The 17,984-nt window shown below is 40.7% G+C and overlaps 1 protein-coding gene across 2 annotated transcripts in view; it reads left to right on the top strand.

Moving 5' to 3' along the window:
- LOC146867631 (solute carrier family 2, facilitated glucose transporter member 9-like) overlaps positions 1-17,984 on the top strand; it is a 348,731-nt gene that overhangs the window by 279,344 nt on the left and 51,403 nt on the right. For both annotated transcript variants that reach the window (XM_085606472.1, XM_085606473.1), the window contains exon 8: positions 1,608-1,718. In XM_085606472.1, the coding sequence (XP_085462598.1) occupies positions 1,608-1,718 (111 nt within the window). The remainder of the gene's footprint in view (positions 1-1,607; positions 1,719-17,984) is intronic.

Genomic DNA, 17,984 nt, shown 5'->3' with positions numbered 1-17,984 from the left:
TTAAGGGGAGCCTGCTTTTGCCCAGGGAGAGAGTAGGCTCCAAGATGCATTGTCCATTTCTGATTACTCCTGAGCAGATGGGACACACACCCACACCTCACCAAAAAACACAAAAGAAAACATAAAATTCACCCATGCATACAAAATCAAACTCCTCCCTCTCTCCCTCCCGCTCTCTCTCTCTCTCTCGACTTCAACAGACGAGTAGCAGAGCTTCAGGCGTCTTCTTATCTGGGAGGAAATGGACAACTTTGGAAGCATTAACAGCAGCAGCGTCTCTGTAGGCTCAGGGTGAAAATGTTGAACACGTTGTGTCAAACTCTAGCTTATACGTTCACCCTTATGCAGGTGGATGTATCTTTCTCCCAGTCTGTACATCTTCTTCAAAATTCAATCTGGTTGGGCAATAATTTCCCTTCCCAATTAGGTGTCTTGGAAGGTCCTCTTCCCAGAATGCAATGTTGTTGTTACTGCCTAAGTGCAAATGACAAGCTATGCATTTCAGGGAGCTTCTTTAGCAGGTAACCTTGTGAATGTACGCCCCGACACCACTAGAAGCAATGTAGTAATAAGTGTTGGGTGGAATTCTGATAAGTGGCCATTCTTACAAAAATAAATGTTCACCAACAGCTATGGGTTATCCTAGCGCCAGGTGGACCATTAGTGTTCTGAAACAATATGTGGATAACCTTTGTTTGTTGAACACCAAAGACTCGCAATAAAAAAATATAACACAACGGTGTCCCTATGCACTCCAAGTTTAGTACCCTTATTTACTTGGGGATGCTAGTGAGAAGCCCCACTGCATACTGCAATATACTTAGACATCTGTAGGTTACCAATAGCAAAGGTCTGTGCAGAAGGGATTAAGGTGGCTTCTCCTTTGATATTTTTGAAGGGGGAGATCAGTTGAGCGTCCCGTCTTAGGATACACCAAAAGGGTGAGACCGAGGAGCATCTATTTGCAGTTTTAGTGCCTCTTAGGATCACCGACCTCATAAACTGATGCCAGAAATCAAAATTCATGGGAAAATTCAGTGGCAATGTTAAAAGTTTGCAGCTTACATAACTGCAAAGGTTGTAAGTGACTTTCATCCTTTGCTCTTCCAGTGCTATTTGAAGACTATGATTGCTAATTGAGCAATACAGGGTATAATGCTAGCATTTTATGTTCAGTTTCTTTAGCTACCAGATGCTCTCACTTTGGCTGGTGCCTTTGGATAATGTTCTGCATTTGAACATGTTATCCTACTTCATTAAGGTGGGGCTCATCATTTGAAAGTTCATATTTAGTGGCTTTAAAATATTGGATAATTGAAAAATGGTGGTACTGTTTTGAACGTCTACAGAGCGAGCTTATGCACATGTTAAAGAAGTGTAAAATAGAAATGGTAATTGATGTTACTAATCCGAATATATTTTTGATAGATTCCACATGTTTCTTCATGCTTTTGGAAACACTGCACCACTCTGTGGCTGAAACCAATAGATGCATTGTGTTACAAACTGCAAACTTTTCTTCTTTTTTTAGACAATTTGGTTATAAAAGAAGTTGGGCGCACACTAATGAATTTGTCTCAAAGTTTAAATGCCTTTTGTCATTTCAGATATGGTTTTACACCAATTCCATTTTTGAAAATGCTGGGGTTCCTCTAGCTGAGATTCCATACACGACTGTGGGGACTGGAGCCATTGAGGTCTTGGCTGGATTTATTGGTGTAAGTTTTTGGCCCTCGTAGGAGGGGGCCATTTTATTCTGTAATGGAACACTAGGTCTAATAATTTAATTTGTCCATGGAATACATGGAATGTTAATAGATGTAGGATTGTTTGTGATGAAGGCACATATTTCACTGCCCTATAATCCCAGATTTGTGACTTTTATCAATTACACCCCCCCGTGGTACAATAGATATCTTTAATGTTAACCACACTGTCAAGCCCACTTTCCTTGCCTGGTCATGCATAGAATATATAGGTGTATATATATCACACACTCACTTTATATGCACATTGTCTGCTCCTGTCACAGCAGGACTTAAACATTTCGAGTTATATTATTTCAATGCCCATCCATACAAGCATGTTGTAAACAAATATTACGCACACACGGAACACAACGGCTGTCCATAGCTTGCATAGAAACCTCTGCGGCTCAATTTCACAAAAGTTAATTGATGGTTCCAACATCTCATCACGAGGGGCCAGGAAACCTTCCACTTGCCTGGTGGACTATATGCATGTATTTATGTAGGGGTACTATATAGCACACACTTTTATTAGAAAGGCCTGGAGAGTTTGGTACCTAATGAATAAGGCAATAATATTGGATCGGGAGAGGTTTTGTCAGTTTCTTTCAGAATTAAAGGGGTGTCAGGGCGTTTCTGGTGTCAATGGTGCAAGTGCTCCATGTCCTAGGTACCTTTTCTGGTCTTTCGTGCATTTAATTGTTTCTAGACTGGTGATGTCTTGGCTCTTTCTGCAGTGTAGTTTACCAGAGACGGCTACATTTACAACTAAGTATTTTGGGGAGGAGTTTGAAGACCTTGTAGGTGATACGTCTGTTCTTGAAGATAATACTGGTCTGTAAGTGAGCCAGTTAAGCTTCCTCAGTGTAGTTGTGATGAGAATAAATTTCTTTAGGCTATTAATGAGACGAGCAACAGTGAGTAAGATGTCTTTTAAGGGTGCTAGCTTATTGTGTTCGGGCATCCCCTTTGAGCAAAGCATTGCCTCCATCCAGGTGGACTAGTACCAGAACCTATACTGTTGATTTGAGGCTGTTTCGAGTAGGAAGTGTGTCACATTTTACCAGAGTGTTTACTGTTAACATGCGGTCTTAAGTTTCTTAGCTGAGTGTTTTTTAAAGGAAAGATCTGCTTCAAGAGTGAATCTAGGAGATATGGCATATGCTGTCAGCAGAGGAATAAAGCTTCTTGGGTTCAGGTCAGCTAGCCTAGCTTGAACATGAGTTTAACACAGAAAAAAAGGAAAGTGTTTTTGCTTGACATCCAGTCCTGAATTGCCCAAGGAAGGTTTTGATTTACTGATGTCCACTGAGAGATATTGCGGTGTGTTGATGTCTTTGGTGAGTAAAGAACCCGGAGTACCCATCCTCTCTCCCAGAACCTTTAATCTCTACATGGAACCTATAAATATGTTTAAGCATACTGCTATTACTCTTGCTGAAGTGCTAACCATGTACACAAAAGCCTGAAAGACTCTTCAGGAGACTGAGTGTTCTTTTGATCTGAGGGTCCCATCCGGATGAGCTGGTGGTGGTTGGTGAGGTAAAAGATGAATCATTGTACGGCTGTGTCAATGAAATATTTGGGTTCCCATGGTGTTGATTAGTTTTTGTCGGGCAAATGCATTGAAGGCAGATGAGAGGGCATTCAATAACTTTAATTGCTCCACACCTACTCTGGAGCATGTAGCTCATTCAGGCGGCATCGTGGCAGGTGTGAAGTCCACCCCTCCAGAGCCCATTGGGGATCCACCTAAACGTAGACAATGTCAAGAACTAATTTTAGGAAAGAGTGGGGAATTCCAAATGCCTATGAATGTACAGTTAAGCCGTATCCTAACCGGTGCCCTTGACTTCTCCCTACCATGCCCCTAGTCCACTTACTGCCTCCTACTTTCTCGATCCTCTCTGCCTAGCACTTGGTAAGGACTGTTTATGATACAGGTGGCCCTGGGTAGTCTGTCTTTCGCTAGTATGCACCTAGCCTAACTAATGCCAGACCATCAGGCCTTTGGGTCCTCAAGGTACTGGCCTGTCCAAGTAGCGGCCTGCTTTTATCTTGCAATTCATGAATTGAGGTTCTCCGTTCCTCATATATCCTTTGCAGGGATGGACATGATCGAGGCTACACAGTGCAGCCATACAAGTGTATCATAAGTTAGCCTGTTGCCCTCAACTGTACTGTCTGCTGACATTTCTAAAGCATCCATATGCTCCGTCATCAGCCACCCCTATAAGAAGACAAGTCACATCATTGTGGGGAATATCATACTGTACTTTGCTCCAGGCATGCCCAATTGCCTTATTTTTCCTACCTGCAGGAACATACAATAGCGTACTTCCTCTCAGTCCTCCCAAAAGGGGACTTTAAAAAAAATTCTTTATTAGTTTGTTCCTCCAAATCTGATGACCATGTTCATATACAATTATACATCTCATCTACCTCAGCCGACGCAGTGTACATTCCAACAATAAACTAAGGAATTCAGACCTATACTCGCATCCGTGGAGGTTTTCCAATCTAACATAGTTTGCTTCGTTTTTGTTTCATGAAAGCCCAACTGTAACTTACCCCCAACCCCCCCAGTCCCTCCAGCCCCACAAACTCCCCCCAATATACCCCCATCCCCACCTACCCTCCCCCACCCCCTTCCAGGTCCGTATAACTTGAGGTCCGTGTATCTCAATGCTCGTTTTGGGTCTCCTTATGTCTTCCACCTCCCCCCGCCGGCTTGGGGCCGACCCCCCGATGGAATTAGTCTCCTCTGTTGACACCTGTGTGGATTGTGGGGCCTGTCCCGTTACCTCCTGGATCATCATTCCCCACGCCAGTAGTACCTCAGGTAGTTTGTCATCTCTTCTGGTGCTACGCATATGTCCCTGCTCGGCCAGAGCCCACTCCCTCAGGTCTGTTTTCCACTTCGCCAGTAGCGGCCCCTGCTGGGTTAACCAATGGATCGCAATGCTCCGTCTAGCTAGAACAAGTCCCAAAACCAGGAACCGCCTACTTGTCTTACGTTTAGGATCACAAGGAATCAGGCCCAGGAGACAAGACCCAAAAGGGGACTTGCTGCAGATTCTACTCCTGAGGAAATTGTATCAAATGTACTTCACATAACCAGCATGACAGGCAGCCCTATCCTCTTTAAACCGGAATGGGAAATTAGATAAGAGGTCTATTTTGTTGTTTATGTGGTTTATTTTATGGGTATGCAAAGATGTCTACATTTGTAGATTCTGTAAAGGCATAGGCTTTTTTTACATTGCTCCTCAGGGAGTATGCCACTGCCAGTTGCATTTTAACGAGTGCATACAAGCCTTGGTAATTGCATGTAGGCACTGAAACAAACATAATTTACCGAAAGAGCAGGAACAGCAGCACTATTTGTCAGGTATTCAGATGGATTGAATATGCCACGTGCCACCGAATCAGACTACCTATCCTTTCCTGAAGATAGTCTTCATGACTTAAACTGTGAGCAAGAAAAATGCCAGAAAACTGCACCATGTTGCTTAACACCCGTGCCTAAAACAAAAAAAATGAAATTGCTTTCAAGGTGCCTTCACTGTTGTTGATTTGCCTTCTCGCGGGATTGAACCTTGAACATGATCTGAAGCGGTTAGCAGCGAATGGCTTGCAGTACTTTTGGGCAAATTTCATAAGATCAAATCCAGTCATATTGCTCAGCAGGGTTTAAAACAAAGGATCATTAAACAAAGGAAGAACAAAAACAATAAATGTTCTACAATGAACTTCAGTATTTTCCACTTTGCTTGTGCTTGCCGTAAGCCTATTTTGAAGTATGAAGTATAAGGAGTTCTTCACAGGCATTGAATGTATTTTAAATCACTTCTGTGTGCTGACATCCACAAAACTTAGTCCTAGAATTGTAGTAGCAAACAGAGGTAGTATTTTGCAGCGTGTGAGATTGTGAATACATTATAGAAAAAGACAACGGTTGAGTTAGCACAAATGTGCAGCTATGTCGTTTTGGGTTGGTGATTTTACGTTTAATATGGTCTAATAGTAGCTATTTCAAAGTTGTTCACATTGAATATACTCTTAACTGCTTTGCATTTGCTCTTTGTATTTGGTAAAATTGTCCAGATCTGAAGTGAGTTAGGACAAAGTACAGTGAAATGGTCCGCAAATTGATGAGGAAATTCTGTACAGCTGATCTCATTGCACATGCTCTCAAGAATAAAGTCTTTGCACAAGTATACCTTTTAGCAAAGGGAGGATGGGATCAGTATTCATGATGATCTCGGCCTGACAAATACTCCATTTATCAAATCTGCTGTTTTTAATATCCTGGTCAATCTATAGCATCATATCAGTCTTCTCAGGGCTAGTCTAGTGATAAAACAACCTTCCCCTATTATAGATTCGTACCACAGACAAGGGCCTGTAAAAAAGGTTAAAACCTTTACTGACTGGTATAGCCAAAGGCAGAATGGATATACCATCAAACCATTCCATACACCAAGAGTATATTATTATTGTTGTTGCTGTTATTGTTATCATTATTATTATAATTTTCTTTTGTTGACTACAACTGTTACTCAGAGGGTGCCCTGGCGCTATAGGAAGAGGAACACTGCAGAAGAGTTTGGTTAATCTGAGATCTGAATTAGCCATGTTTTAAGTTAGTTCCTTCTTGACCTCCGTGCAATCAGAAAGTATTCTGATATTACCTGGAAGGGTGTTCCAGAACTTAGCTGCCTCAAAAGAGAAAAAAGAAGCCTATATTTTGTCGGATGCAAGGGAAACGCTGTCAAGCTGTCCAATGATGAATGAATGTAGTGGCCAGGTTGATAGGTGAGAACTTCTTCCTGAGATAGAAGGGCCCTGAATGGGAAAGGGCATGATGCAAGATGCATATGGCCTTAAAGTTAGTGTTCTTCGGAATTGGAAGTAAATGCAAATGTTGTAGGGGTGCTCTAATAGGGATATAGGGTGGAAGCTTAAAAACGTAATAGGCTGCAAAGTTCTGAACCAATTGAAGATGTCTGGAAATGTAGGTGGGAACAGCAAGATATAAGGCATTACCATAGTCCAGGTGAGAAGTAATGAGTGCTTGAACAATGGTTTTGCGTGCCAAGATGGGAAGATACATGAAGATCTTAGTAATCATTCTCACGATGGAAAAAAATGACTGGTGTCCTGATTGATTTGGGCACAAAAATTAAGCTTGTTCTCCAAGGTGAATCCAAGATTGGTGTAGCTCCAAACTCAATGGGTCTCCAGAGTGATGACCAAGGAAAAGGGTTTCTTACTGAAAATGAGGACTTCAATCTTCTTGCCATTGTGCTTCAGGCACTGGTCGTACAATTACAAATGTTTTCCAGAGTGTGAAAAAGATTTTGCCAAATGGAGACAATGATCGGAATATTGTCTACATAGAACATCAGGTCAAACAGGAAAAAATAGACAAGAGCGGAAAAAGGAAAGATTCATTGAAAAGGGTTAGGATGTAGCATGTGAAAGGATTCTGATCAGTAAGGAGGAAGAGGGATATTTTAGAATCAATCTGTAAGAAAAGAGCAAAGCTATCTTAGTGTGTCTGATTCCTAGCTGTTGAAGGATGACAGCACAACATGTGATACAATATTGCATGCTGCTGACCAATCCAGAAGGCCTGAGGAGGCAGACTTTCTAATACTGATAGTAAAGTGGATTCAGTACAGTGCAGTGGACAGAAGCCTGACTGTGCAGTGTCCAGTAGAGTGTTACTTACATGGTCGTGAGTAAGTTGAAGATTGGTTGCCTTTTCCAGAATTTGTGATGCAAAGTGGAGAAGAGAAATGTTCTAATTGAAACAGACACACCAGCTTTGGAATGTTGGAGCAGAAGGTCTATTCAAAGCCATTATTTTTTCGCTTCAAAGCCATTGCCTTCAATGGCTATCTCAAAATTCCAATTTTCTAATAGTTTATATAACTACATACATTTTGTGTTCTGATGCAAATATTTAATCAACAGTCAGTTTGAAATAAGTGGACATTTTAACATAAGCAGAGTCCAGCTGGATAACTCACTAGTGTAAAAATCTTATCGATCTCTGGTTTGCACATTGATTTCAGTCAATTACTCTTTTACCATTCTGAGTTCAATATAATGTGTGAGTTTATTAGCATACACCAGATTTGTATGTAAATGTAGGAGTATAAATATAGTAAACAAAGTGCTCTGGAAATATTGAGTAACTGTTAGAATACAAATATGTTACATGTTGTGATTGGTCTAGGAAACTGGCTAGCTAAGTAAGGGCAGGTAGTCCAGTTCACAGCTAAACGGTTCGCTTGTGAGTTACTTGGCTTACCCAGAAAAACATGTATGAGGCGTTTTGTTGCAGAACAAACCATCAAAGTTAAGGAAATAAAAACAGACTTGGTATATTATAGAAAAATCAAACTAAACAAAAATAAAGGAGTTTGATCATGGGTTTTTATCAAAAGAAAATCAGTCGGGAGACAGAGTGGGACTAACGTTTCTAATGCTACTCAAAAGGACAAGACAGAAAATGTCCACAAATAGTACAGTCCCATAGGGAAATCATAGGCAGGTAAAGAGGCTCTAGTTAAGCCACTGAGTAATGGCCTGAGATCGTTAGGGGTGATAGAGGGTTAATTTCCTAATTTGTAAGAATTCTCAGTTTTACCCAGTTACAATAAATGGAGGGAAAAACCTTCTAGCTCTGGAGTAGATTATTTCTGGGCATATGTGTGGCTTGAAGTTGATGGAACCCACACTTAAAAACAGATCAGTCTTCTAGTCTGGAAAAGGGGTCAGTGGAGGTTGAGTTTAAATCTGCTGTTGTGATGGAATAACTTACAAAACTTTGCAGATTCTTTGGGCTTCAAGATCTCAAGTTTTCTCCGGAAAGGCATTAATGCATCCATTAATGCCAAAGTAGATACAGGTCACAATAAGACGTGATGCCCCCCAAATTAGCAACAAGGTTTTGGGTGCTGATCAGGTGGGAAACTCAATGCATGCAGAGTAGCCTCCTGAATCTGTAGCTGAAAGTGGACTTGGTCGCTGGTGTTTCAAGTTAGTCTCTGGCTGGATGTTGACGTTTTGCAGGTGCGAAGATTTGATGAAGATAAATGTGATTTTACAAAAACTAATCAGATGTTTCTCGGGGCTAGTTATAGTGAAACAGTCGGCAGTTTGGTTCAATGACCACATCAAAACATCAGCTCTCAGGCTTTTAGAAGTAAGGACCATCTAGCCTTCCAGTAGACACATGTCTACTTGTATTTTTGTATAAACCACATTAGAAAACTGGTTGCCCCAGTTCTGCAATCCGGTCCTCACAGCAGAGAGAAGAATTTGGTTGGAGAGATGAATAGCTCTTGCATTATTATTTTTGCCAGGTAGCAAAAATTCTTCTTGTAGTAGATCAGGAGTTCTCTGTAGTCATCTGGATCAAATTTTCCCTTTAGAGTGGAATGGTGAGAAATGTTATTGGTAGATGATCTTATTCCAATATCTAGAGATCCTTCACTTGATGTTTGTACATCACAATACTGTAATGTGGCGCTTGTTCTAAGAGTGTAACTAGTGGTATCAAAGTTCTATCCGAACCCCCCAGCAAAGCAAAATCCAACATGGCTGAGAACTGCCTGGAACCAAGTGCTATACCTTCCCCTCTATCCACTCGTAGCTAATGCAACTCATCCCACTTCAACAGCAATCCAGTCAGTCCCATCTTCTTTGCACTATCCTGAGATGGCCTTTTAGATCCTCGGTTTTTTAGCTTCCCAACATTAGTTCTATTAACCATTACCTCAGCAAAAGTCACACAAAATAATTACTTTCTATATTAAATTGTGACTTATCACCATGTCACATGGCAAAAGGGGGAAAGTAATAAAACATTGAGCATTCATTCTATTTCAGTGTAATGCAATTACAGTGAATTGTGATTTAAATAATTTATTTTAATTTGATTTTTATCGCATCAGATTATACAGCCAAATCTCCAGTCCCACCCACCCATTCAACAATTATCCACATCAATTGTAAGATTAAGTACAAGGTCATGTGCACCAGTTAAAATTACTCCCGCACAGTATTCTTTCCCAGTGTTCTTGTATTCATTCCACAAATAGTAAAGAAGGCAAGGACCTAATTAGGCATGGCTTCCCAATGGCTGAAGTTGTTCTACATTTAGTTCAGCACAAGTGATCTCACTTTAATATTGAAATAGTCATGGCACAGTTGCCCAAGAATGTGTTTTAAATTAATGCAATAACATAATTATCATTGGTTAGCATAAGGGTGGGCGTTACGTTACGTTTATAGTCAACGCACTGGTTGCCCTTATGTCCGTTTACCCATTTATTTCTTAATCTGTAAATGCAGCAAGTACCTCACTTAGTGGGTCTCTAAAATCAAGGGTACAATTCACACTGTTAGACATTTGTACTCCGCCTATTCTTACTTTGGCAATATCCTGCTAATACCCCAAGTATTTTAATCTAGCGAGCCTTTAAGACTGCTGATGCAATTGGGTACAATTCTTACCATTCGACACTTGCACTCTGCCTACTTTTACTTTTGTACTGAAACCCGCGAACACACTACGCACTTTCAACTAGAAAGCCTTTAAGAATGCTGTTGCAGCTGGGATTGATGACACCCCTTGAACATGCTCTGTATAACTTAGCGAGCCTATCTGACAACGGTCTTGTTACTTTTCGATCTTCCTTTCAACTGCATTCAGATCCTTAGCTCAGCATTTTAACACACTAGCTAATGCACAAAGCACTTTAACTTGTGAATCCTTAAGCCCACGATCAGATCGACCTCCCGATCGATCTTGCGTACACCTCTCTGTGCACTTAAAAGTATGAAAGTCACCACAGATGGGGACAGGATTACCTTTGGAGTGCACATAGTCCTTAAAGATAGAGAGCCTTTAAGATCTTGCCCACAACCTGAACTTATTATGCTTTCAATTGCATATCGCCCATCTTGGCTGACCATTTCCCAAATAGGCTACAGCACCAAACATTTTTAACCTGAAACATTGATGCAATATAAATAGGAAACATTTTATGACAACTGCTGTTGATGGTGATACAGACTCTGGGGCAGAAGAGTCAAAAACACATGGAAAGTTGGACTCTACTGTGGTTTTTAATCCACTCGATCCCCGATTTTTACTTGTTTTTAATTGTAAGCTTTAATTAACTGAACAATAAAGTTATTCATTCATTCATTGGTTAGCATTAGGGTCGGCATTATGTTAAGGGTATCGTTGTTTAAAAATAACTCAACATAGATTAAATACATTTTAAATTAAATAAAATACAGGATTGGTGTAACGGTCACAATAGGAAATATTGTTAAAGTTAAGGTAAGCTTGAATTGTCTTCAAAAATCAATGTAATTAAATTTAGTAAATCAACTTAATAATATGCATTGACTAGAATTAACGTTCGGGGTACATTATGAATAACAAACTTGTAAAATTTTATTTGAATGTATTTTTTTATATTTAAATGTTTATCAAGGACTGGAATTGAAATTCATGTAAGAGCTCCTTCATTTAATTAGTGAGTCAATTCCTATGAAAAAAATACATTTGTTTACTTGGTGAAGAAGAGTCTCTCAGAAAGCAAATCAGTGTTCATTTAAGTACATTAAAAGTATTTTAACAAAATCGAATATTGAGAGATGAAGTTGGGGTTAAAAATGGGGCTACGGTAAAGTTGTATATAATTATATTATTTTAAATACATTAAATATATGCTAAAATAAATCGATAATTTAAAAATTAAAACTATGGTTGGGCAAAAGCGGATAAAGTTCAAAACGTCGTAATGTTGATGTTAAAAAGAAGCTGATATGTAATTTCATGAGCTGTAGAGGGATGGAGCCTGAAAGGAGCTGGTGCTCGCAGGGTTAATAACCCACAAATGTCCAGGCTTTGAGCTCATGCCCCCTCCTCCCATCCTGAGTGTGTGCGTGCCTTCAGAGGTCTGGCAGCAGAGGGTTGAGGCAGCCAGTAAGAGGTGAGAAGTCCAGTCAGTCACAAAGGGTGAATTTTATTAATTGATTTAAGGTGGCTCGGATATACAGTGTTCCATGGCTCATAAGAAACCAAGCCAAACCAGGTAACTCAAATATTTTTACCAGTGTGATTGCTTCAGGCTGGATTTCTGTTCTTCTTTCAGTGTTGATTGAATGTACTTAAATTTTGACTCAAATCAAGGATTAGGTTTCATATAGCTGAATATGAGGTGGGTCTTTTTCTTGCAGCATTCCAGCCTCTACGCTGAGACTTGATTTGGAGGTTAGTTATCTTGCTTCTCAGGCTTCATAGGTGGCCCTCAGGCTACTGACGGGCTGTCCTTAACTACTAATGTGATCTTAAAAGGGCCAGTTACCCTATGGTGAGATTCTCATTGACCATGTATTGTCCTGACTTTGTCTTCACATACCTATAATGAAAGGGGCTGCGCTAAGAAGGCAAAGACATGAAGTTTAGTCAAGCACATGACTGAGGCCTGTTTATCAGCCAACAAGAAAGGTCAACAGTCCAGAGCTCCAGTTTTTTCTTTCTTTTTTTAAAGTTGTAGATGCTCAAAGAGTTATGTATTTACTTGCACACGACCAGAGCAGTTTTGATGCACCATGAGTGACCTGTTGAGTTAATGCTAGTTGGGACAGTGGATTGAGTGTCCGGAAGCGGAGATGCTACGTCCAATTCCTTTGGGAGTTCAGCTCCACTGGTCGTGCACTCCTCTTAATCAGTTTTGGCATTTGAAACACAGCTTTATGCACCACCCATATTTTAACATTAATTGAACATTACTCACATTTTCACACTTACGTACACATCAAGTACTTCAGTTATTTCTGTCGAGCCAACTTTAGTGCTCCATCACAACATAAAATGTTGCAGAGAGTGGGTTATACCATAGATACCAGATAGTAAGCAAGGAGCACAGCATTTGTAATATTTTTGGTTTTGGCCAATTACCTTCTAGGATACTTAATAAATGAATCATTTTTTTACTTTCTTATGCAAGATGAGAGGTATGGCACTTTAAAAGGTGTAATGATTCCTTTTATTTCAGACGTTTAATGGAATATTAAATTCCTTGCTTTACAAACGTTAGACTGCAAACCAAGACAAAGCACTTTCTGCTGGAGGAATAAGCATTAAAATATTAGAGTAAGCGGTATTTTAGGGAAAATAAAGTGACCTGTGTTTTCATCTCTATTTATACGTAATTATGTAACTTCAAGGTAGCCTGATTATGACCTCTAGAAATTCATGTCCTTGGTTTCACAAACCTTTCAATGAAAATGAAGCAAAGTGTCCATTGAGTTGAGTTTTCTTCCAATTGCCAAAATTGAGTTTATAGTAGGAAGGCAAAAAAAGCTGATGTGGATTCAACCAGTCATGTAGTAGAGCGAGTATGTGGGTCACTTGCACACCCACCAGTACTTAGTGTTCAGAATAAGGATTCCACACTGGATTTGGGCTCAGAGGGGCTGCATCCACATTTATTGAGTACCGATTAGGACATGGGCTAAGATGGCAAAGCTGAAAAACCTGATAAGCTAATTCTAATGCCCAGCTGGTACTGCCCATTACCAAGATGCCAGCTGCAAACCGATATTTGATGAGCACATCCCTCCTATCGGTGCGACCTAGTTTCGCTCCCTCAGCTGGCATATATACTAGAACTCCATTACCCCCTCCCCACCCACCCGGGAATCCTCTTGTATGGAAGGCTTAAGTGCTGATGAAGAAGCTGCAAACAATTAACTAGTCTGCTATTGCCCTTCTCTACCTGGTTGCCACAATATTGCCTCACTGGGACTGTGCTTAATTTGTAAAAGAATGAGTGCTGTTGCCCAATATTCTACTTAGAAGACTACAGCAGGGGCAATTGAATATTAGCGTGCCAAATACTAAGGCAACACAATCTTTAATCCACCTCATGCCTCTTTAATTAACTACCAGACACTTCCTTCCCGTTTATGTCGTCGCTCTTGCATGTTCCTGCTTTTTCCTTTGTGACGGTTTTTCTGTCTTTTGCTTCTTCCTTCTTTCCGCTTTCCTTTTTTTTCTTCTCTTGCTCTCGGTGAACTTCTGATACAAAAACAATAAGTGGCGGTGCCCAAAAATACGTGTCATTGACCCCCACCCGCAGCCACCAGCTCAAATTAAACACTGCTGTGGAATGGACATCCAGTCTGAAGGCGTGGGATTTGTAATGTCACATGTCTGACATTCCAGAACTAGATTTGCTGTGCTGCAGCATATATCGGATCACAAAATGTGTTGACATCAGCACCCAGATGTGGTGACATCAATGAACTGATGTGCTCACATATATTCTGAGTAAAGTGAGATCAGCGACTCAAATGCTACATTTTCCCAGTCTCCCCTACCCAAATACACACTTTTGCTGCACTCCAGGTGTGCCTTTAAAGTACAGAGTGGATACACTAATGAGAACTGCATGAGAATGGTACCAGTCCTTTGTCATATACACCTAACCAGATGAATGTACTTCTAATTATTACGTCTGCTGTGAATTCTTCAAGATAGCATGTCATTCCATTGTTTTTAAGTTGTTTGAGCCACAACAAAACGGGGTAAACCATATGCAAATCAGGCTGGCCACAACCCAAAAGGTTATTTCTGCCAGGAACATAGCCAAGTCCTTTCAGTCCTGTTGGACGTTCACTGTGAGGAGCAACTTGAGTCCAGTGGCGCAGTGGGTAGGTACCCATGTCTGGGCACAAGGGCATAGCTATCGATAGTGCCGCAGGTGCAGTGACACCAGGGCCCTAGTGTATGAGGAGCACTCTGCTTCCCAAATATGGATGTCTTTCGCAAACAAATCATTTGGCGTGGAACCGATTTAACTTGTTTGCATGATGGCCCATCTAAAGTAAGACGCTGCCTTCGGGCTCCTTTCTCTTTTTAGGTTTGTTTTGGGGACCACATGAATTGTATCCTAATGGTATTAATCTCTCAGGAACATCGATCACAAAAACACCAGTGATAATTCAACAATGTGTAATAAGAAAAGTAAAGTAAATTAAATACAAATTAAGTTCAAAAGGGGATGCTAAAATGAGTCAAAAGGTGAGGCGCAATTTTCAAGTGATCACCATGTGCAAAAGAGTGTAAGAAAAAAGTGATTGGGTGAGGACAATTCCGGGCCTGCAGGAAATTGAAAATTGAGTACTAGGTGGTTAGAAGCTAGTTACTTGCCTACTAGCTACCCCCTCTTAGGATTATTTTATATGCATGACAAGGCTGAATGGTTTGTTGACTTTTCATCTCTGCTTGTGTAAGCTATGTTTCATAATTGGATAGTTACATTAAAGGCGTAGCAACCCTATATATTACTTGGAAGCTGGGATGGTAAATCTAAAGGCCAACTGCAGAAATCTGTATTGAACAATTGATGAATTTTGGGGACAAAAACCAATGTATATTTCACGGTTCAAGTAGGTGAGAACATTTGCGAAGCAATGCTGCAAAATTAGACTATCTAATTAAAGCTGGGAGGTCATGCAATACATTGGATTAAGCCATGAATTAACCACCATGAAGTGGGGAGATGCAAACAAAGAAACCTTTGTGCATTAGGGCCCATGGCATGCTTGCTGCACCAGTGTCTAGGCTAGTTAACTTGACAAACACTGTTTTAGCCCCTTCATCCTCCGATCATGACAGACCGCTGTGATTCATGGATACAATGGATGCGAACACCCTTCAGTCTGTTCTTTACCTACTTTCTCATGTTGCCATCTCACAAGGAACAAATCAACAAGACATTCTGGACTGTGCAAGTTGCCTTTGTGGTTCAAAGACATTGGCCCTGTCCTCTTGATGTACATCTCTCCTAGAATACGCCATTTGCAATGCCCAGAACTGTCTTTGGTAAACCTTATACTGTGAAGCGATGGTTGGATGCAGGAATGCATCTTGTTAACATTCCCGACCCGTTTAATATGCTTATGATTTTTAGGATTGGTGCGTCCATCTTGTGTTTCGCTGGTATGCATTACAGTGGGATTCTGGCTTCCAAGTTGTGTAGTTTTGTGTAGCTACTTTATGTAAAACGTACCCTGTTGTGGAACGGACTTTGGCTGATGAGTCATCAAGACCCAGTGTACAAATAGCTTCATACACGTTGCTGTTGTCCTAGTGACTCCTCCTGGTGTAAGGCGCCTCCGTGCTGTTTCTTTCTGGCTTTTATCACTGGTATTAAATAAACTGTAGGGTTAATGGTTAGCAAGGAGTGCTGACAGAACTTATGGGCAGAGCTTTTCATTGCGGTACTACTAGAGTCGGCGGATATTATATGGCTGGTGATTTAGAACTTGCAATTAGTTTTTTCTGCTGGCAAAAACCATAAAAGAAAGGAAAATGTATCTTTATTACAGTGAAAAATATGATGCGTTTGCGCCCATAAACACTAATAAAGAGTGCACTTTAATCAGTAGGTTGCGTTTGCTCCCGCCTTTTTTTCTCGCCTCCTCCTTCCACTGCAGCCCGCCTCCCCTCTGCGACCCCCTGTTTTATCATCTCACTTAGCTGGAGAGTTACCACAGTGGAGCACAGATTTATCGCCCTGCCTCTTCACCATATTTTTAACCCTGGGCCGGATTGAGCTGTTCGACACTAAATTAGATTTTTGACAATTAGGGAGACGAATGTGGGCCAGTGGATCCCATGAGCAACATTTCACAGCATGGCCTTCCTTTAATAAACATAACTGGCTCAAGACATGAGAACTTTGCCGTGGCTCCCTTGCTTCCTCTTTGTCCCCCCCCCCCCCCCACCCTTCAGACTTAGCCTGGCCTTCATTATTCTCTTTCTATTGCCATGCAGCTAAGTAGGACATGGCTCCAGCCACAACCTTGCTTGTGGTAATAAGATTGCTTGAAGTGGCGGGGAAGGGAAGGTTTTACAACGCGCAGCTCACATTCACTCAGAAAGACTCATAGTTCTGTCAGTCTGATTGGTCCTGAGTGGAGACGGGAACGGCACCCGATGGACACTATGAGATTGGTTATAAAATTACAAGCATTTGTTCTGCTGTCAATATTTTTTTTGCTGCTTTTGCTCAAAGCTGTTTATCCTTTTTCCAGCGGGAAGGAAAAGTTGGTGCTGAGAATGGCCGCGCGCTCTGTCACTGCCACGCGCGTGGCAGCCGGTCTGAGGAGAATGCTGCCAGGACTCTATTGAGGTTCTTGCTGCACCTGAGGTCCACCAGCCCCTGCAGCCTGGCCGTGTTATTCCCAATTCTCCCTGGTTACTACATTTTAGCCTAAAGCTAAAATCTGTTAAAAAAAAAATCCAGGAAAGTCAATGGCGGGAAAGGTAGCAGTTTGCTCAAGCCAAGGAATTAACTTTAGGAGTATGGGTTTTAAAAAAAATGACTTTTTTGCAGTTTGTACCTGCCCATAAAAAAAGGGTTTATGAATGACTACGTCTCTCTACTGGTCCATTTAGAAATGTATTGACAGATTAAGTAACTCCATTATAGCTGTGTACGTGAAGTCATTGGAATCAACTACATGGAGTTGCATAACGCAGTTCCTCAGTCACTTCTAATTCGGAAAAGCAGGGATTCAGTAAGTTAAAATACAACTTTTTTTAAAAAAAAACACACTAACCATGCTGGTTTTTAGCAATACATTTCTTTTCCCAATAGTTTTTTTTTTTTTTTTTGTTTACCACATCACCGAGTAAGGGTGTGGTTTTGGTTTGAGTGTAGGTTTACATTTTATAAAATGACATAGGAAGAGGCATTTTTGTGATATGTTTTCAAAGGTAATTGAGCTGGGATGTGTCATAGAGGAATGGCTCACACGTTCCAATATATTTGCTTTCAAAGAAGGATAAGTGAATATGGGTTTGTGGCGGGAAGAATATAAGCAGAAGAATTCTTTGTTTTGCATCATCGAAGATGACTTCAATTGGGCCAACTGTTTTATCTGGAACCAGCGTTGTGCTTGCTTCAGCAAAGGGCATTGATTTCTTCTCTAAATAATTTGTGCTAGCTTTGTTGCTCTTTTGAAAAACATCGAGTATTTGTTTGCAGATGGTGTTATGTTTTCGCTTATGGATGCAATTATTTGTTTTTGCATTATTTAGATTAAATCTGAAATGACGTGTTTTATTTAGGTCTGACATGGAATCGCAACATTTGTTTTTAAGATGTATTCTAAGAATGGAAACAA

Source organism: Triturus cristatus, chromosome 1_2, assembly GCF_964204655.1.
Source record: "Triturus cristatus chromosome 1_2, aTriCri1.1, whole genome shotgun sequence".
NCBI classification, from domain to species: domain Eukaryota; kingdom Metazoa; phylum Chordata; class Amphibia; order Caudata; family Salamandridae; genus Triturus; species Triturus cristatus.
Note: the sequence above shows the minus strand (reverse complement) of the source record. Positions and strands in the feature narration are given on the sequence as shown.